Genomic DNA, 22,354 nt, shown 5'->3' on the forward strand with positions numbered 1-22,354 from the left:
TTAGCATTTACTTTTTCTCGCATTTTCACTAATATTTTCATTCATCTATAATGTTTTTAATTTCTTCATATGAAAGCTACCAATATTCTTTAACGTTATTATTAATATCGACGCCATTCTTTTGGCGCAAGTGACAAAATTTTTATTTCTAACGACACTGAAACTTTTTCTATAACCGAATATTTGTCTGCAGTGCAACATTTCACAGTTTTCTAATTTAAATTACGTTTTGTAAATTGACAAAAAATTTTAAAAAGTACCCAGTCGTTTAAACGAACTACCTTGCATTTAAAAATCTCTAACAACATTCATCGTATGAATACAGATTGTGAGGAATCTTTCTTTTACCAACGAGTACAGTATTTTGATATAAAAACAACTTACAAGTAGTCGCGTTGAATCGTAATTGCTGTGATAACAATGACAAGATTGCTCTTTTTATCGAATTCAATGCTTATGAATATATGTCATTCTCTATTTGCTTCGACATATTTACACGGTATGGATTTAGTACACTTTTCTTTTTTCAATAATAATACCATTATGGTTTTACGCGACTACTTAGACACGTGTCTGATGCATTTGTAGTTTCATTTTTATTTTAAACTATTTCACAGAAAATATATATAACATTCTTGTAACAACAACAAACATACTTGTTCTGCATGATTCAACGAATTTATACCACTATATATTGCAATTACATCTATCGAACTTACTGTAAAATATTATCTCGTTACTTTCTTCGACACTTCTTACGTACTTTTAGATCGATATTACTTTGTTCTTTTTATGTTACTCTACGAAGACGAATATGTATAAAATAGAGATTTCGTGTTATTCTAAGCTTATCAAGTAGAATATTACACGTGAAACCGTTATATCTGCACGTTCTCGAATGCTAAAAATAAGAATGTATAATAAAATTAACTCGACATTTAACATTGTGTGAAGTACATGCACGATGTTATTTGTAATATTATCAAACACTCCCGAATAATCTTCCAGGGTAAGATCGTACAATGGATAAATAGATTTGAAAACATTGTACGTAGTACTGTTTGTAATTATTTGAACAATAACTTGAAATGTAAAATTTTGCTTAAAAATTTCGTTGCCAATATTCTCGTGGGATGATGAAGATTCAGCTGTTGTTTTGTAAACCTACAATCACAGACTAATGTTAACTCCCAGACTGTGGATGGCGGGTCAAATGTGACCCAGTCTTTTTCCTATGCAAGCGAAACCTAATTTTTTTAAATTTTCCTAGGCATTATATCGTTTAAAATTATACAAATACGTATATTTTTAACGTAAGGAGAGGAGAGTCGTAATTCTGTTTCGACATCTAAAAGCTGGGTCAACAGTGACCCGGCCTCAGACATCCGAAGGTTAATAATTAAACGTATTTCAATTGCAATTATATTTTTTGACGATAAGTCTACTGTTTTCTACGAATTTCACGATACTATGTAAGAAATATTACTGGCTACGTTAGAAGCAATTGGAACCAATAATGGAAAACTTCGAATGCTATATTAAAATTAATATGTTTGAAGAATTATCAACAGTACCATACTTTTTTCCACTCAACCCTCAATTATACGCAAAGTGTACAAGCTTTCTATGAACATGAAACTGCTCCATATTTCTGTCATCTCCGTTACTAATATACCTCGCTTAAATACCTTCTCAGTGACGTGAAAATAGTCTCATAGTGAAGAACAAAAAAAAAAAAGAACAAGAAAGAAAAGAGTATCGAGATCTCTAGAGGAACTTCTCCACTTCGGTATTTTCCAGTTATCTCTCGACTTTGGTCGCTTTCCAAGCTTGAATTCGTCGCGCAATTTTGTCATCGAGCATTCTTCCATTTCTCTCGATCACATCTTCGTCAGTTCGAATTTGATTTTTAGCTCTGAATTTCTTTGTTTTTCTTCTGACGGCGTGTTTTCTCGATTTCATCAAGGTTGCTCGCGTTTCTTAATGGCCACTGTGCTGTTCCTTCTGTTTCTCTTCGATTTCTTTCCTTCGGTTTCTAGTTTGTTCCGTATTTCCCTCTTTGGTGAAGGCTTGATTGTCGACTCCAATCTCCTCCAATCCGATATCGAGACCGTTTTGATTTTCCACGTGTTTCGGTTTCTTTTTCACGATATCGTTCCCTTCGACCTGCGGCCGCTTTTTCAGATACGCTACGTTGAAGATGTAGTACATTATACCGGTGATAAGAGTTACCACTGCGAAGATTCGATAGGTCGGTCGAGTGCCGTAGGCTTTCATCAGGTAACCACCGATCAAGCTTCCAGAACCCTTGCCTGATAATGTTAAAGGGTGATTATTGCTGGATTATTTTATTTCATTTTTTGCGGGGAGATTCGTTTGCGTCTTTCTTTCTCTTGGAAATTCACATTTTCGCACACATTATGGAAATTTTTTAAAATAAAAATGTTTAAATTCGATGGAATTATGTTTTTTTCGAAATGAACGGTTTGAAACTGCGGGAACATTCGGAGTGACAATCAGTAAATTATCTTAAGTAAGTTGTAATTTCGATGCAAGAATAAAATTTGGAGAAACTAACACACGAAAGAAGAAAAATGATTGCGCTAAGATAAGAATAGAGGAAATGTTTTAAAAGCTATAATAAAATAGACAAATTTAATTTTCACGTATCTGAAGAAAGAGCAGCAAATAATAAACATGGTTATCAGATGGAAGATAATGAAGTAATGTGTGCAGCAATGAAAAAGTGGATTCTGTTGTAGATAAGTTACTTGACAAAAAGAATTAGTTACGATCAAATAAACACTTATTGTACTATGCAATTAAGCACTCACCAACGCCATAATAAACTCCCCCTAATAATCCCTGTATCGAGCTATCAGTAGTGGTGGTGGACAATTTCGCTGCGTAAGTAACCGCAGCAGTAAAACTAAGCGATAAAGTGACGGATTCTAATGCCTCGAAAATAAGAGTGTGCCAAGGATTGTATATTAGAGAGTAACCTGTAAAAAGAAACAAACGTAAAGTCATAACTAAAATTTCATAGTAAAAAAATATATTTTTGGTACCATAAGAAACATGCTTTGAAATCAACTCTAAATTCCATCGATACCATCAAATATAAAATGATCTCAAGTAATTTTGCTGCTAATTATTCTTTAAATTTCACTGCACCAAAAATACTTCAAGAAGTAGAAGGTATTGCATGTTGCAAGTACGAATCGACAAAGCAAAGACGAGGCTTCAGGGACTTGAAATTAAAAATCATTTGAATACACCGTAACTTCCCCATGAGTAGGATCGAAGAGTAGCGAGGATGGACCGGCCCATTTCCCCCTCATTTGGTCAGGCGATGACGTCAGAAGCCTGATCTTTGCTTTGCCAATCTATACGTTTATTACGAACACCGTGCAAGTACGGTGGGACGCTTAAGAATGAAAATGAACGCTTACCACAAAGTCTTATGGCGTAAAAAACGAAGCCTATAAAAAGTACATTGGCATGGCCGATCTTTGATATGATTGGACCAGATAGTACCAGTAATGGTATACCGGCTATACCGCCTACGGTTATGGTGATACCCATGAGTGATCTTGATCCTCCTAAATCTTGTATCAACCAAAAGAGGAACGATTCGATGTATCCCCAAGCAGTTCCTGTAGCAACAAAAAATTATCTTCTAAAATTTATCAGTTTATACGATGGTTCGTTGTATTTAAACTTCAATCGAAATATTGTTTAAAGGAACTTGTAGTTCTTGGATCAATTTTATTATTGATAATTGCGTTAAACTTGATTAATTTGGTTTATTATTTCTACTAATTAATTTTGTACTGATTATTAACTCTGCCCATCTCAGGTGTCTTGAAAATTGACCATAGTTTATGTAGAAATATTACAGTTAAAGGATCGATCTATTTATTTCAAAGAAACTATTAAAATTTTCTGCAAAGAAAAAGATTGTTATTAAAAATTATAAAATTATTTAAGCAATCTTGTTGAACAATTTTACAAATGAAAAACATACGTTCAAAAATTCGTCCAAATATTTTAACAAATAACAATAAAAAGGCAGAACGATTCGTCTGAAAATAAATTGCATCGGATGTGACCACGTAAATTCGTGGCATTTATGCAGAATGTGAGTATCACTGCAATTTCGTTAGTTGATCAGTGTGCCTAACACAATAAGGTTAGCGGAAACAGGCAATAACGAAGCTTGTGTAACTTATACCCAGCGTGCAATTTTGCAAGCTCGTCACCCGATCTCGCAGAATTTGAAAATCCTGCGAATAAACTTCACTCTATTTCTTTTTTTTTTTATTTTTTAGCTTCGCATCGACTGCTAAAAGTCGAGAACAAATTTTCTTTTATCGAATTTGGAAATCCTGCGACACCTCGATTCTTTTTTTTTTTTAAATTTTTAGAAACTTGCGTCTTTTAGAAAAATCTCGATTTTTGATTCTCGAAGAAGCACGGATCGCTTACCGAGAATAAAGCAGGCGATGAAGAGGGCTGCAGCTTCGACATTCCTTAGCACGGTGGAAACGTCATGAACCACGTTTGTGGACGGTGATTTGAATTCCAAATTAATGGCGAGCATCAGCAGCCCCGAGACAAGTTTTAGGCCCGCATACAGATAAAATGCCGGCCTGGAAAATTTGTATTCATATTGCTCCATTGTGTTCTACATATGACGGTGAAATTATTACGAATTTTTTTCGTTGAACAAACTTTCATTGTGCGATGAAAAAGAAATAATGAAAAAAGAAAAGTGATAAATTTCCGAAAATTAATTTCTTTCACTAATGAATATTATCATTCGTCATTTTATCACTTCGAAGAAATTTCAATATTTTCCTATATTTAAAGCGACAAGAAATTTGACGATTATTTGAGATATTCAATGATTGTTTTCAAATTATAACAAGAAGCGCTTAAAATGGCTAATTAAGGCTCCATTTTCTTCGATGACAAAATTAGGGACGTTTAAAAAAATATACTTTTACCTGAAATCCGTGTAACCCTTGCCATAACTCGCATAATCGATAAGAAGTCCAGAGAGCGGCGACGATATTATACCACCAATACTACCATAAATCCTTTGAAGACCATAATCAGCTTTTTGTTCACGCAATATGGCGATTACCGCTCCCTCGAACATAGCAAACGTAGTACCACCGATGACACCTGAAAATTAAAATTTCATTCGTGTTATTTCATTGTGTGTCAAAAATCTCATTTTTGAAAAAATTTATTACGTCGATTATTGTAATTTTTCATCGATGTATACGAGCAGAATTTCAAGAAATTTTGTAGATATTTTAAGTTTAATGAAAATCTTAATTTAAAGTATGCACACTCAACGTAGTAATTTTGTAAAAATATACCTTAATAAATTTAGAATTTCATAATTAAATATTCTCATCTAAAAATACCATTACTTTCGTATTCACTGTATCGTAAAAAGTGAATATTACGCAAACAGAGGATAATTATCAATTCAAAAGGATTTAGTAACTGTACTTTTCGATCAAAAAATAATCAAATTTTTTTGCAAACAGTTATGCAATCTTACGTGTCCCTTTTTGCACTGTAAACAGGTTCCAGTTTCCAAGTGTCTTTGCTATAGAAAATTGCAAATCCTGCCATGTGGATACAAACTGGTTTTCCAGTTTCTAATAACCACAAATTCTGTACCATTACCATATACACATACACAGGCTAAATATTGCAATGAGGTAATATTTCCAATGAAATGTTCACTGGAATTGTTTGTAATTGTTCGAGAGACGAATTGTAGATACTCACTGATGAACACCCTGACGGCGAAGTATAGCCAGAAAGTCAGTCTTATGTTGTATTCGATCACCGTATCGGTGTTCGAGCACATTTCCTGCCGAGGTGCAGTAACAATGCACCTTTTGCTGCAGTCTTCCGTGTTCAGGATCTCGTAAGGCTCCGAGCTTATAGAGTAATTAAAAAGTGGTAGAGTCAGAACGATCCTGTCGGTCTCCAAACTAGAATTTCCACAGGTGATTTTCTGAAATTCCATTTCAGTCCACGCCATCTCTTCCGCCAGGTACCTCTGCCGATTCATTTCCCGATCTTCATCCGTGATCTCCAAGCTTTTCAGTTTGGACTTGTACGAGTGATAATTTATCGCTTGACTGACGTTATCCTGAACATTATACACATGATACGGAAATTAATGAGAAATAACGACTGAAGTATAAGAAATTAATATACGGAGTGGTTTTAGGGAAAAGGATCCAAGACTTTAGAGGCCTGTAGTTCTCATCCAGAGGAGTGAAAAATGCATAGTCAACGTAGATCCTAAAATCAATTATTTCGATACAAAATTTACTTTTGTATTTATGAGCATTCGATGTCATAAGTGAGTCTCTTCGCAAATGTACACAGTATAAGTGAATAATAAGTGAGTCTCTTCGCAATTATATTTTACCTTATGAGTTACGATCGGTTTGAAAGCGCAGAGAGTACGGTTTTCGTACATTTTCTTCGACATGGTAGTGTCTAGGGTTGACGAGTAGAAATCTTCGACAAAACCTGAAGGGGTGCACGAGAACTCGTAGAGCTGGTTCGATGGAAAGAAGTACTCGTTCTTGGAGAACTGTCGTATCGACGTTTTGAAGTTCTCGTTGTTCTTTAACTTCCGGTGCTCCCTCAGATCTTGTTCTTTTTCCTGTAAAAATTGTACCGACTGAATCTGAACTACTGTTGCTTGCTTTTATTTCTCTTCTTACAAGGGAAGTTCGACAACTCGAAAATTCCAAAGAATTCGAAAGAGAATGGTCCTAGGAGTGAAAACACACCCACAAAAAAATTGTGAGCTTTCAAAAAACATTATTTTTTTTTTTTCAAAATTTACCATCATTTTTCAATTTTTTTTTAATTTTCGGGTTATCGAACTTCTTTTGTTAGTGAACAAAATCTTGAGCCAAATCCTCAACGACTAAGTGTTTCAGAATTTATCAAGATATAGTTTAGAAATTTAGTATGGCTAAGTTATTTCCTTTTCTTCTTTGAAAATTCTCAATCGAACACATACTAATGAGAATAAAATTAATTTTTGCATCGTCAAGTTACTATTTCACCATCAACGATCAAAACAATGCATACTTGTGGCATGTCTTCTTGAGGGATCGAAAACTTGAACAAGGAATTCGCACCCGTTTCCGTGTCGTGTCGGTTGATCGAGTACATCCTTGATGAGAGAATTGACTGTACTTCGGTGTCATTATAAGTGTCTAAATGGCACATGTAACTGTAAAATAATAAAAAATGAAACTTTAGTTACATTATGTTCCTTCAAAAATTAATATATTTTATCAGAATAATTTCCACACGATTCTATACACTTGCCCCAACGATTAACTAGCTTCGTTATTCCAAATCTATAAAAACTATTAATTTTTAAATGACAAAAATTCTTTCGCAGTTTCTTCAAGTTTAAACTTACGTAAAAAAAATTATTTATATTATATGTATCAACTTTTTTACTATCCAGTACATCTGTATTACAGAAAATTCCTTCTTGACTATTTTGTACAAAAATTGACGATCGAACAAAATTTAATAAACTGTCTAATCATCAGCTACTCGTTCGAATAGAGGTAGAAGCGTTCGAACTCGCATCCTTACCTACCCGCAACTCTCTATCCTCGTGAAAATCTTGGGCTGCAAGCTCGTCTCGCAAGGATGGTTCTGGCTCATCGTGTAAAGCAGCCCGTTATTATTCTCTGCACAGCTGAGGTCCATAACGACTCTGTCTGGTAATTCCACGGTTATCCTGCCTAGCGGCACGAGCAGCAACAAAGGTGCCGCAATTCCTCCGAACAATGAGAACAGAGATAGCAAGATCTGAATGGAAATATTGTTTGAACATCAGATATCTGTTTCCTCCACTTTCGCTTGATTGTGTCGTGACAAAATTCGAAAGTAGAATAGCGTTTGTATGTCAGTGAGTCGGAAGGGAACAAGTTTTGGACATGTTAAATTTCTGGATCTTTCTTTTCTCTGATTAATTTTTTTTCAAAAGAATTTTTTAGCGAAATAAACGTTTAATGAAAATTTACTTTGAAATTTCCCACACGATCTGCGAGCATTCCAGCCAAAGGTGGCATCACCATTGCGATCACCGGCGTTATCGCGCTCATTATGGCAGTCTCCTCCACGTTTATCCCGAGTTCCCTCATGTGTATCGTCAAGTATGGATAAAGTACATAGAGCGCTGAAAAATGATCGGACACATGATTAAATTAGCGTGCAATACTTGGAAAGACAGTAGACTCGTAGAGCAGCTAATCACGTCACAAGTTTAATAAAGTGACTTCAAACAATACTTACTCGATGCTTGAACGAAGAATATCATTTTAAGAGGTAGCAGCTCCTTGTGCCGGAAGTCTTTGATAATCCTCCGGAAAAAACTTTTGATCAGCATCATCTTGCCGTTTAAGAATAACGATCAGTCGAACAGGACCGTTTTGTAAGTCGTAACAGCGAATATTTCCAGTCAGATATTAAGAATGGCACCAATCGCTACGCATACTTTTTGACAATACTGCGTCACCGTTGCATCCTTCTTTTTTTCTACTGAAGAAAAAAATTCAAAAGAAACCTTACTTCATTTCTAATACATTGACACATTATTTTCTATGCTCTCACACACGTATTTTCGAATATTCGTTAAAGTTGATTAAATACCTTGACAAACACTGTAAAAAAAAGAAATGTTTGGTACTTTCTTTGAAGAAGGATCACAAACGTGACTTACTTTTGACCCTGTTTCAAACGAATATCTGCTTAAATAATAATACTGTCCCTATTTCTCAGCGCACAAATCAAAAAAATTTTCTGTCACAAATGGTGTCACTTAGGATAACGAGAATCATCCTTCTTCGAGATAATCTTACGATGTTGCATCGAGAAAAAGATACAAGCAAACCTAAAGGAGGAGCGATCAGTTTCGACGCAAAAAAAAAACAAGTCGAAGTTCACCGAGCCGATTGTGACACATTTGTTTTCACAGCGGTACCGTTGCTTGTACGCGGCCAACTTTGCACTTCGCCTCGTGTCAAAGCAATTCGTCAGCTGATTTTCCAGGCACAGAAGAATTCCATTTATTTGAACCCGTCGGGGGGGAGCAAGCAGTTCATGCAACTGTGTAAGTAGATCGTTCATATAGTAGGAGTTTTCTGTGGTACTTGTGATTCAATAATGGACTTACAATGATTTCGTGAACATTTAGTGAATTAATTCTTTATTCATTTTGTGACAAGGATAAGTATCTTTTGTTATTCAATAGACACAAAACGTGAATATAAAATAAAGAAATTAAGTAAAATATTAATTATGGTAAACACGAAATACTTTTTATTTCAAGAAAAATGAATTCCTTTAAAGTTTGATTTCAAAAGAACGAAGACAGATCAATCGTCGGAATAATTTCCATTATTGTTGACAATCGTTTGCCAATTTTCTGGCAATACTCGATGCGACAGAAACTCGACAGCTTTGAATCAATAATGTAAATAAGGTATATAACTACCTTAAAAATTTGTAAGTTCCAAATTTTTCCCTTGACATTCCTGTCACGTATTACGATTTAGGGAAAAATTCTAAAAGGTTCATTATCGGCAGCACAGGAACTGTAGCCGTGACAGTGGATGATGTGTCATGACGTTTACATAACGGTTTTACAATGAACTTCACGCGTCGTGTGCGTAACACTGTCGTATATGTATATGTATGTCAGTTTCCGCTTTGATGGATCAATGATGGTCGAATATATAATATCGAAATGCTGTGTAAAATGAAGTCTCGAATACGGCGAGGGAAACTTGTTAATATTGAAATTGTCAAGCTTTTCTTTCAAATAAATATACGAATAATTATGTATTTTAGAAAAGATAAATAGAAAGCATACCACAAAAATTATTTCTACTTTTGTCATTTACTTTTTGTATACTAATCTTTGTACAGGTAATAATTCACAATTAAACTGATTGTTTTTAATTAAAAGTTTGATTAATTAGATTAATTACAACTGCAATGTGCCATTAAGATGACATATCTCTTCATTTCTGTTTGTACAAATAAAAAAGGATCACTCGCGATGATACTTTTATTTCAAATGACAAATGACTATTTAATTGTCGATTTATCTCTCAAAAGGTTCATGCGAATATTTTCTCTTTATGTAACTTGAAAATCATATTATTTAAACGTTAATCACGTAGCAGTAAACATAGTCATTCTGATTTCATCTCTGGATTGTATAACCTCGTTTACCTACGTTAACACAGAGATCTTGATTTTTTTTTTTATGAAGTGTGTGCAATGTTTGAATCAAAAGTATTATATAAAAAGAACTTGGAATAATGTTCTCGTCAATCACATTTCTACAACTTGAGGTGACAAAACTGATCGATTTTCTTTTTCCAGGCGTATAGAAATAAGATTCTCGTTATTTAAAACACTGTGACTGACGTTTTTGTTAGAGTAGAGAAAATAACGCAATATGGAAAACGAAAGAAAATAATTAAACAAAATTGCATTTATTGGACGATTAGAGTCGCGCACGTGTGACACACCGGCATAAGTGGTTAAACGATTGAATAATTGTTTTTATAAAATAATGGAAACAACGATTACTTTTCCTTCACTTTTAAAAATTCTTTTTAAATAACCTGTAACCATTTTTCAATTTAACATGATTAAAGAATAATTTCAAGATCTTTCAAGAATTATACAGTTGCTTGTAATAAAAATTGATATTTAAGGAACAGAAAAAATTAAGGGTTCAATAGCCCTACTGTCCTGTGATACACTTAAACTAATAATGATATATTACTTAAACAAATAGACAACAGTCAAATCTGAATAATAAAAATTCGTCAATAAAGTACAAAATCCCAAAAATTTAAATTTACGATTTAAAAAAATTTTCTTAAATTTAAAAAAATTATTTAAAATACACCTAAAATATTTTTTCAAGAGCCGCTATACCAAAGTAGCGTCTTCAGGCTGAAAAACTTTGTCGGTGCAATTCGATAATAATCATAGAGAACAAAAAGATCTATTTAGATCACAAAATCACAAAGATCTTTAATATTTATCGTTCAACCTTCGAACCAGGGTCTTCTCAGTCTTCCGAAGTATACCACTTCCTCATCTTTAATTCACTTTTTCATCGGTCTCGGTTTCCACGTTCTGCAGATTTATCGATCACGTCGATCAAATCGGTCACGTTGAGATGTCGAATGTCACGGAAAGATATCGATTGGAAATGGTTGCGTGGTGTATCACGGAAAAATGAATAATTCAGATCAGCTCGTGTGACGGAAACAGCGAAGTTACGCGATGGTAATTAAGCATGGCAGAGTTACACAATGCGCCTACGCGACAGATACAACTCATTACTCAAGCGTTCGATCTTTTTTCTTTTTTTTTGCCGTTTTTATTGTGATTTATTGAAATTCGCAGCTGCAGTTCGTTAGCCTGCTGCAATTTGCATCGTTAACGTTTCTATAACCCCCTTCGAGTCAACTATTGTGAATCATTTCTGTGCTTTAATAATTTTCGAGTTATTTAAAAATGTCTGGTAAATTATTTCTATTCAAAGATGAATCTAGATATTGTGATAAATCAAAAATATTGTATTCTAATGTAATATTAAAAATTCTATTCTAAATTGAATTAATATGAAATTTAAAAATATTAAATTCTGTAATTTCATTCCTGGAATACGACGAAGTAAAGTAAAAATTCATCCTGTTCAGCTGTTAATTGTTGAATTAGTTCACGTATACCAATTCCTATTAGCACAAAGATTTCAATGTATCGACAATACAGATGAAAAATTTCAACGGTTCATTTGTCAATTAGAAATTCATATTTGCACTTCTTCTTACGTAAACTGTTTCACAATTTCGCTGCAAACATCGAAAACTTAATCTTCAACGAAGTAACGTACCCACCTAAATGCAAAGAAACATAAACTATTCTAAGAATATCGCGTTCGAATCGTATTCAATTATGCAGAAATACCATCGCAGAATATTGGAAACTTCATTGTGCCGTGCAAGTAAATGCCATTGTGCAGCACGTTTGTTCGTTTAAATTTATTGTTTCCTTTGCCAGATCGGTGAATGTTTCCAAAGCTCTCGATAACGCGAGTCGCGCTTACGAAGTTCGAGAAGCAGTCTGTAAGCTGACTCTCGAATATCAATTCGGTGTTTTGCAAACAAACCGATAGAGATGTGTTTTAATTTTACAACAGGCATTGCTGCTCGCTTATTCACCTTACAGATCGAACGATACAGCTGTAGCTGAAGACTTTCGCGAGAAAATCTGTCAAGTCACCGCGTAAGTTCGTGTCGAATTTTACAATTTAGATCGATTTTCCAAGAAACCTTTAACCCTTTGCACTCGGAGATCGTTTTGCTACAGAAAAGTTTACAAATCGGATGTTTGAAATTTTTTTAAATTAACGCAGAAATAAACTACACAATTTTACTTAAATATTCAACGTATTCTCTGTTTCACTATAATGAACAAATTTCTAGAGGTCCCATAGATCTGTTCTATGACGATGAAGCGACGATTATTTAATGCCGCTTCTCAGTAACTACTCGATTACAAAGGGTTAAATTTGATTTAAAAAAAAAAGAAGAAAAAGAAACGTTCGTTCAATGAAAATGAAATCTAACTAGCTCAGCAGCCATGTCCGAGTGAAATACAATGGCGAAAGGTTATTTTGAACGTATCAAGAAGATATTGGGAAAAAGGTGTGTGATATATTAAAGTTCTTATTCGAGAACTCCTATGAATTATTCAAGTGAAATAGTGCATTATTAAGTAGTCAAAACAACACATAAAAACTTACGTCCGATGCATTTTAATAACCTAATTGCGACACCACGACCTTCAAACGACCTTAAGTTCAGAAATGTTGAGATCGAGCAAAGTGTTTCAATTAATGAAACATAAATGACGTTGTTTTATTAACCTCGTTTCGACTTTGTTTCATTGAACCGTGAAGTCGAAAAGAAAGAAAGGAACACTGCTTAAAGTAAGTATCGGTGAGCTTCGAATAATCTTGAAAATGACATTTAAACAGAATTATCTTTTCAAACAATCCGTCGTTCTTAATTAACATATTTTTCTGTGTTCAAAACAAGCGAAACTATTTCGGGACTCTCTTTCTCGCGACTCACCCTGTATACACTTGCCATTTCTCGTTATTATACTCTTCGAATTACGTTATTGCACATTTTCACCCGAAAATTACACCTTTTCTCACTTTTACCCAATCTCTTTCTCTGCAAAGAGCATTTTACCACCTTTCATGCCGCTTTACGCTCCTCCTCTCATTCACTCCGCGCAAATGTTCACAAAACAAACGCTCGTCAAAGCCCTCGGATGCGTCGGTGTATTTCAACGTGCACAAGAGAATCACCGCGTGAATTTATCAATGCATCTCCACGACGAGATTTACTTTCGGAATTCTAAGGAGATCCCGCGAGGAATATTTGCAATTCCATTTCGCTGTGCAAAATAAGCAAACCACGGACTTTTCGCGCGATTAAATGCCATTGCATCGCGGTAGAATTCTTCGCCTGCGTTCTCCATTGACAAGTTTCCTCACATTTTCATCCAGTGATTACTTCGTTCGTTGATAAATTGACGGAAACTCGGTAAAATTCTGCGATCTCTGATCTATAACTTAGGATTTTTAGTAAGAAAAAATGTGGAAACAAAGTTTCCACAATCGATAATGATTATCGGTAACGGAGAAACAACTGTTAATCATTTATATTTCAGTTCTATTCGTAACGAATATATTTAGGTCGACAAAATAACGTTTGTATTAAGTTAATAACATTTGAAGAGAAAAATATTAACATGAGAAAAATGTGAAGAGCAGAATTATAGAGAAGTAGGTTAGGTAAGGACACATTATATCGTACGAGATATTAACAAACTTCGAAATATTTCTCGCACGGTTATGCAACAAAGTTGTAACTACCATGCAAATTTTATGTTTCTTTGTGTACAAACAAACTATCCATGATTCCTCTCCGGGAGGAATTATAGCAACCAATACGACGCACGATTTCAACCATGTAAAACTCTGTAAAACTCTCTTTGAAATACACGAATGGAGATGTGTGTCAAGATACAAGTTCCCCCTATAAATTCTTGCATTTTTCCTTTCATACCGCGCCACGGAACAGTGATATAACGAATTGAAGGTCGTGATGGTATTTATGTGCAACGTGATGAAGACTCCAAGAGTAGGTACTGATTTCTGCTCAAGAAGCTCTCAAATTTTACAGATTTCCTTCTTCGTTCGAAAACCTCACCGTAATTTTCATTTTTCCTGTCCAAAGAATGACCCATTTTGGTGTTCTCTATGGATCCTCCTTTTTACGAAGAGGCGCAAGCTCAAGAAGCTCTCAGATTTTCCAGATTTTCTTCTTCGTTCGCAAGCTTAATCGTACTTCTCATTTCATGATCCAAAGAATGACCCATTTTAGCGTTCACCGTTTTCAGAGAACATCTTTCCATGGATTCCCCATTTTACGAAGAGACAAGCTCAAGAAGCTCTCAAATTTTCCAGATTTCCTTCTTCGTTCGCAAGCTTAATCGTATTTCTCATTTCATGGTCCAAAGAATGACCCAGTTTAGTTTCCAGAGAACATTTTTCCATGAATTCCCCCTTTTCTGTGATAAGATGAAGAGATAAATTTTGTGGGTAAACAATTCTATTTGTACATTGCACTTTAGTTTCTTTTTTTAATCTCCTTCTAGATAAAATTTTCTTGCTTCCTGTTTCTTCTTTTTCCTATAAATCAAGTACAAATATACTTCTTACTACAGTATTATCTCAAGGTTAATCTAGTTGTTCGTTTTTACATCCTTCCGAATGATTTCTACTTTTGCCTTCGTTTCTTTCACAATTCACGCCTTTCGTGTTTTTATTAATTCTTAATAATTAAGTCACTTCAACAATTAACTGCGTTAGATGATAATTTTTTCTATAGTGTGTGAATTAATTTAAAAAAAAAAATGCTAATTGAATATTAAATATCCAAGTATTTAAGTATATCAATCTTCGATGTAAAACATGAAAATTGGGTGGCATTTTACAGTATCCTTATCTCAAGAATTGTAAATTAGTCTCAAAGAATGTTTTTCTTGCACAACTTATCCACTGGTGTATTAATCTGATAGTCCGCTTTAATCCTAGGAAAAACTAAAGGCGGTGTAAAAAAATTACACGTTGAAATTCTAAACGCGACAAATTATTTATATCCGTGAAATACAATATCTTGACATTCGTTACAATAAAACTGACACGACCAGTAACGGAAATTATACAGTCCATTGATTACTAGCTGTTAGAAACTTGCCTTGAAAGTCATGAATATTTATCGTCACTCCGAGCATGTGTCTTTCACATTCAACATTTCCAGCAATTATTTTTTTACATTTCTCCCATTCTCTTCCGAAGTTTCCATTTATAGCTAATTTCCAAGCTATATTTAACTAATAACACGCTGTCGTTAGATCCCAAAGTTATTACATTAAACGCTGACCACGGAATTAATACTCATTTTTTTTCAATAACTTTTACTGTTCCCTTAACATCACATTAAAAGTTTATTGCCTAGGTCTTTGGGACTTTTCTGACCCAAAATTTTGCCTAATTTCCCCAAAGCCCCTAGTTTAATTTCTTTCACTTAAAATTACGTCTCAGTTAATTAATACTGAAACTGAAAAAGAAACCTAAATATAGTAAAATGTTCGTTTTACACGTAAAATTGTAAATGCAATGTGCCGCCTAATTTCAAGAGTCCTTTAAAACTAACAAAAAGCCACGGAGGAAATCTTGCGACACTAATCATCACGATTTACTTCTTACTATTTTTTGAAAATAAAAATAGGCAAAACGTCGAAGAAAAGTGAGACCTTTTCGTAGCTCGTCTCATTCGTTCCTTTTGCATCAGGAGACGTGTCTTGATAGACGACGAGACCCGGCAATGGATTACGAGATACGGCACAGTAATTACCGCGAATTGCCAACGTTGTCGGAGCTGAATGTTGGCCCATTACAAATGTAATTGCATAACTCGTGCATCGTCGGACTTTGTGGACGACCCGCGAGTGTTAAGTATTCTCTTCCTGAAACATTCTCTCCCCTTCTGTTTTTTCCGTCTTTTCCATATTTTCCAACAGCGTGGAAAAATCCGTACGAACGTTAAGTAAACTAAGATACGGCTATTGTTCGGTAATATGCGCACGATGATCGCATCAGTCGCGCTAGAAACGTGCCTAATTCCCTCCAGGTGTGATTATTATTCCAGAAATATGCCGCAACTAATGGACAACATAATAAACGACGATAGTAATTTGATCTGGCTAGTGTCACAGTAGATCGTGTTGTTTTGTTAGTTTGTGAGATCGTTTTGTGATAATTGGTCATTTTTATTATGTTTTACCGATAGAAGTTGTACGTGCAATTATTGGAAGATTTATTCGTCGATTTCCATTGATCACAGGAATAGTAATAAAGCAAAAATGATCAATTACTACTGTATTATATGCAAAAGAAAATTATTTAAATTTCATCCATATGACTTCACTCTTCGTAGCGATATCCTTTAAACTAATTAAAAACACAGTTGATTCAACTTTTATTTAATCCTATTAATCTCAAATCTATAAAGAAAGAGCTATAACTGAAATCTACGCTCAACAGTCGATCCTTATCACACGAAGTTAATCGAATGAAATTTGATAATCAAATACAAATTGAACCTAATGAATGAAACCATCGCCCAAAGACCACACTACTGGTCCTTTCACGTCGAACAAAAGCAGATGAAATTCTGTAGTTAAGAGACATCCGTGTCGCTTTGTCGCAATACCCTCGAATTCGTTCCTTCGAATTCCGCTCTAAACCCTATCCTTCTCACTGGCCAGACCGTGTCAAGGAGCTGAAATCAGTATGGGAACACCATACTCGTCTTCTCGAACCCCCCATATGTAACGCGTGCGTTAAGCCTTGAATAGAAAACATGTCCCCGGGTTGCCGAGCCACAACGCTTCCGTACTACTTGAACGTTGCTCGTCTTTACGAACCTCGATATGTCACATTAGGGTCTTGGATGATTACAAAAACTCGTCCTTGCTTTGGCATACACGTTCCTGCCAAGCTGTCTCGAGAGACTCAAACGAATTGTAGGTCTCTTAATGAACGTTTTTTATTTGTTACATACATACGTGTACGATAGTACGGTAGAATTCCGATAATGTGGTGTGCGAGGGACTTCGACGGTGCTGGATTATCGAATGTGCCGGATTATTGGCCTATGTCTGTGCAGTGCGGTGAAAACGAGGGGAATAAATTAAAGATACGGCTATATCTAGGCGAAAATGCACTGTGATAGGTTGTACGATAAATGGAGGTGTGTGAGAAACCTAAAATGCGGGGTTAGGTCGATTCGAGAATTTTTAGCGGGATCCTGAAAGTATCTCGGGACTCGAGAGTACGGGGATCCCCGAAATTTTCGAAAACCTGAATCACGTTTCGCGAAACTCGAGGATACGGGGATTCCTGAGAATTTCGAAAACTCTCACTCGAAATTCTCGGGAATTCCCATTCTCTCGAGTCTCGAGATACTACTTTACGACCTCACGTATCGGTTCCACCGACTATACCCTTCTTACTTTCAACGCTGCATTCACAGATCAAACTTGAAATATTTCAGTAACATAAACTCTAAATATTTACTCAGCTCAATTAAGAAATATCTTGTTATGTAAAGGTGAGTGTGACTTATTAAATAAGAAAGTCACGAAGAAAATGTGGTATATCACAATGATTGGACAATGTTTACACTTTACAAGCTTGCTTAAGCAGTTTCGTAATTTGAAAAAAGGAGAAGACATGTCTTGAAATGAATTTCTCATAATGAGAAGAAAGTAGGCTGTATTAATTGGTGCAATAAGAAACACTTTAATAATTCTAAATTTGTCATTTTCGTTTACCCATTTACCCACAATTTGACGTATTCTGTTGAAAAAAATACAAAGAAGTCCGACATGAACATCGATTCAAAAGAATTATGTTGCAACATACACGAGTATATATGTGTATATGCTGACATACATTTCCGCTATTATCCATTTTATCCGATTATGTGCCCGACGCTGCAACCGCGCAAAAAGGATAATAAAATGGCGCAGCTTGGTAAAAACAGACTGGGCTTATACACATCAATACTTCTCTTCGCTATGTTTTACATTTACAAATTTACGGAAAAAATGTTCTTCCGCTAAAGATTAGTTAAATAGAAGAATCTGCTGATCTATTCTTGAGAATATTGAAAGCGAATTGAACAGGTCTACATATTTTCCCGGGATTCCAGATAATCGCAAAATCGCTGCATTTGTGTTTTCTTGCTTTTATCGTTATCTCTGTATTTTTACCGAGCATCTTTGTTTACTGGAAAACGTAGAATAAAGTAATTGAAAGTAATTTTTATACGTACATGAAAATGAAGGTTCTGTGATTCGAATTTATAAGAAAGCTGCATTTTGTTTGCTTTTTACCCGAATTTCTTACTGGAGATTTGCTTCAGTTTACGTTCATTTTGCACTGGTAGCCGTAGAAACAGAATAAAATTCAAACATATTAACCGATTCAAAAGACGTAAAAGATATCTAATAAAATGAGTTTCAAATATCTTAAATCAATTTCTTTTACATTTAATATGTGCTCTCTAGGAAATGAAAGCGACCAAATGTAACCGCTGCAAATTAAATTCCGTCGTTGTTACATTACAAAATACCAGAGAAATGTAATAAAATTGAACAATTGTAATCGAAGAATTCCTATATTTCCTACGAAATCTTATCGTACGTATACTTCAAAAGACAACGTCCAAGTAAACGGAGAACATTTTCAAGACTAAGCTTGAAAGATGTTGCAGAGAAAAAGTGAACTTACAGATGAATAGGTCCTCGTATCGCGAATTTGAAGCAATTTAACCCGAACTAGTCCCCTTAACAATCCCAATTACGTCGTATTATCTTATTGTCACGTGAAAATGGAATAATGAAGGCGTGTATCAAAAAGGCATCGGCGTGTACACGCAAGTATTACATGTGTCTTGTAACAAGAAGCTCGAGTATCGATTATCGGTCTTCGGCAATTGCACCAATCGAGAATAAAAATGTTTCCACAAAGAGAAAATTGAAAACCTCGTGAAGCTCCTAAATTTGAAATTCTTAACTTAAGATTTAAGAAAAATCTCAAGTTCTTTTCTAAATCTTTTTATTAAATCTTAAGTTCTTAAATAGTGTGAAACAAGTTACAGTTAACGATTAATACGACTTAAATCACTGTCATAAAAACAATCAAGAACGAAGTTTATCTTGTATTTTTCGTTTTTCTCTTTTTTTTTTCACAGAAAAACAGAAACAATTGAGAATATCACTTTGCAATTTAACACTCGTTTATATCAACGACCGTAGAATTTCATTGTTCCCGATGATTTTAATTCACAGACAGATTTAATCAGTGAAACGCCAAGAGCTACATACATGTATGGTATTGCTAAGCTTTTTAACGTGGAACAGACAGGTAGTTTGTAAAATGATTCCTCACGTTGCGTAATTCTGATCCAGTTACAATTACATTTTTTTTTTGTCTGCGACTATTCCGTTGTAGTCGTGTCGATGCGGTTGGTGCAGTGTGATTTAGTATAATATAAACTGGGATAGCGTTGCAGTTGGATTTTTTCACAATTTCGATTGTACTCGTTAGATCGTTAGTTAATACTTATTTAATCATATACATATGTGTTTATTTACTTATTTTTAGCTTCGTTTGCATGCTTAAACATACATTTGTATTCAAGACCGAATATTACACACGTTTTCCGATAAATCGTTTTTGGCTGCATTTTTCATGTTGCTCAGATTTTGCCTGTTGAAATTCGCTTTTTTGGGGCAAATCAGTCCGGTCCCAATGTGTCCCAATTAACCGGAATCCACTGCATTGAATATTGAATTTTTGCATTTAAGTATATGTAAATCGCGATCGTTTACAGATAAATTCTTTTAATAACTCAGTATGTTCGGAGATATCCTGAACGAATATACTGTAACCATTAAAGTATCACATTTACCCAAACATTATCTAATCACGTGTTGTTCTACGAGTAGCTTAGTTTAAATAGGAAAGTAACACAACAGTGAGTGGTACGCTTTCAAAGGATAGTTGTTACAACAATATTATCGTTTCAGTAAACAGTGAGTCACGATGAATGAAATGTTTGCTACATTCTTTAGAAAATAGCGATTCGAGAGATAATATCTCGTTATTTCTGAATGATTCTTCCAACATAGACGTGTACGCGTGTAAAAGTGGTGAAGTTCTTGATAACAGTCAGCTTGCGATAGAATTGAAATTTTAATCACCACAACGAAGAGTAAATGTTTAGAAAGTTTAGAGTTAACGAGCGTTCCTACTGTAAAACGAGAATTCGCTCCACTTTGATTTAGTTTGGTATTACTTTAAATTAGCGTAAATACTTAAGTGTGATGACTTTTATGAAATTGTAACTTTTTGCTATCACTGAACAGTGTGAACTTACAAAATTGATCGACTCGGTAAATATGATTTCCTCCCTGACAAAGCTACTTCGTTATTTTGTTTTATCGTTACTTTCTCTCGTCGCGGTATCGGTCTGCTAATCTTCCTAACATAGATTTCTAATAATAAGCAAAATCTACTGTTACGTAAACATCTAGGTGACAACCGTTACCAAATACCGTGCAGATTTATGCTTTTTCCTGCAGCAACAAAACGCCGCATTTATTCTTCGACATTTTAACGTTTCCATAAACCACGAACGATGATTTACTGTTAGCGCTGTTTAAAAGATTTTACAGCGTTGTTTTCGAGAATTTGTCACCGTTCTATTTTTTATTAGTTTCGCTGAAAAATGCAGAAGCAGAATTTTTACGAAATTTTCAATATTCTATAATCAAGCTTTCAATCCGCCGTGGCGGGCTAATGCGCCAACTATCTCGAGTTGTGCGCGCACATATTGCGAACTCATTTGTTCTTTCGATTCGTCTTAACAACTGAAAATCGCTCGTTTGAATGCACTTAACAAGTTGCACCGAAAGTTCACAAATATCGAGAAAACTGTTGAAACTTTCAACGAGGTAAATTGCAAATTTCATAATTCCGAAAAACTCTCGATTAATACTACAAAATCGATTCTCGAGTATCAAAGGAAGTAATCACTCGCAATACCCGAAGGAACGAAGAGACCGCGAGAATTTCATAAAACGATAAAGGTAATCGACTTGATAAATCCATTTCCAGCAGACTAATTAATCTTCGGCGAGCATTGCCGGGACTGGGGAGATTCTTCATCTCGCGCAGTCTTGGAAAGCAAATTTCTCAGCTTTCACGGTGCTGTAAAAGACAGAAGAAGGATTTTACAGAGATCGAGGGTAAACCGAACGGTCTGAAAGTTATGCAGTTACGTCGCTATAGGGGAAAGAAAGAAAAAAGGAAAAGAAAAAAAATGATCGACGGATCGAGTGTTCGATTTCGCTTTCACTGCTACCAACGCAACGGCGACGACGCCGTCGAACCGGGTCAAGTGCATTCGACAACTATTACAGCTCCTATGCGACTCCGTGAGGCTCCTCTGGAGTGCATTCAAAGGAACTCACAAATTACGTTGTTAGTAGCCCGCGACACGCGTCACCGTCGACGACAGAGTGGCCACGATCGTCCGATCTGCGTCATTGATCAACGGTCCGAATGATGCGCCACTCAAAACAATTAGGGGATCACGTTTCTGGACGATACAACGAAATTAATAGAGAAAATGAAGGAATTGTCATGGTAGATGTTTCATAAATTTGTCTTCAGTCGCATGGATTAGTATTGGGATGTTCTTCTTTTTTCTTTGCTATTTAAAGCACGGGTGTCCAACCTTCTCGCTTGCCCGGGCAAATTTTAGCGAAGAGAAATCGTCTTGGGCCACATACGAGGTATATGATGTAGTTAATTTATGTAAGTAACAAGAGTTCCTTTATTTTTTCTAGATTTTTTATTATAGAAAAATTGAATAATAACGTTAACAGTTCGCTATCCTCTGGAGTCGCGTTAATAGCCCTTCAGGGCTCACATGTGCCCCGCGGGCTGTAGGTTGGACACGCCTGATTTAAAGGTTTTGTATTTTACAATTCTGTGAAATGAGTATCGAGAATGAAAGGATTATTATGGGAGATA

The 22,354-nt window shown here is 35.1% G+C and overlaps 1 protein-coding gene across 1 annotated transcript; it reads right to left on the reverse strand.

Moving 5' to 3' along the window:
- Positions 1-1,664: 1,664 nt before the first annotated feature.
- On the reverse strand, positions 1,665-8,526 carry LOC108572369. The gene is made up of 11 exons (XM_017934600.1): positions 8,371-8,526; positions 8,100-8,254; positions 7,670-7,884; positions 7,144-7,288; positions 6,467-6,724; positions 5,812-6,181; positions 5,010-5,190; positions 4,489-4,652; positions 3,453-3,656; positions 2,835-3,002; positions 1,665-2,312 (listed from the first exon to the last, which is right to left on the reverse strand). The coding sequence occupies exons 1-11, from the start codon at positions 8,465-8,467 to the stop codon at positions 1,981-1,983; spliced, it is 2,289 nt and encodes a 762-aa protein (XP_017790089.1). The 5' UTR covers positions 8,468-8,526; the 3' UTR covers positions 1,665-1,980.
- Positions 8,527-22,354: the final 13,828 nt, after the last annotated feature.

Source organism: Habropoda laboriosa, unplaced genomic scaffold, assembly GCF_001263275.1.
Source record: "Habropoda laboriosa isolate 0110345459 unplaced genomic scaffold, ASM126327v1 scaffold65, whole genome shotgun sequence".
NCBI lineage: Eukaryota > Metazoa > Arthropoda > Insecta > Hymenoptera > Apidae > Habropoda > Habropoda laboriosa.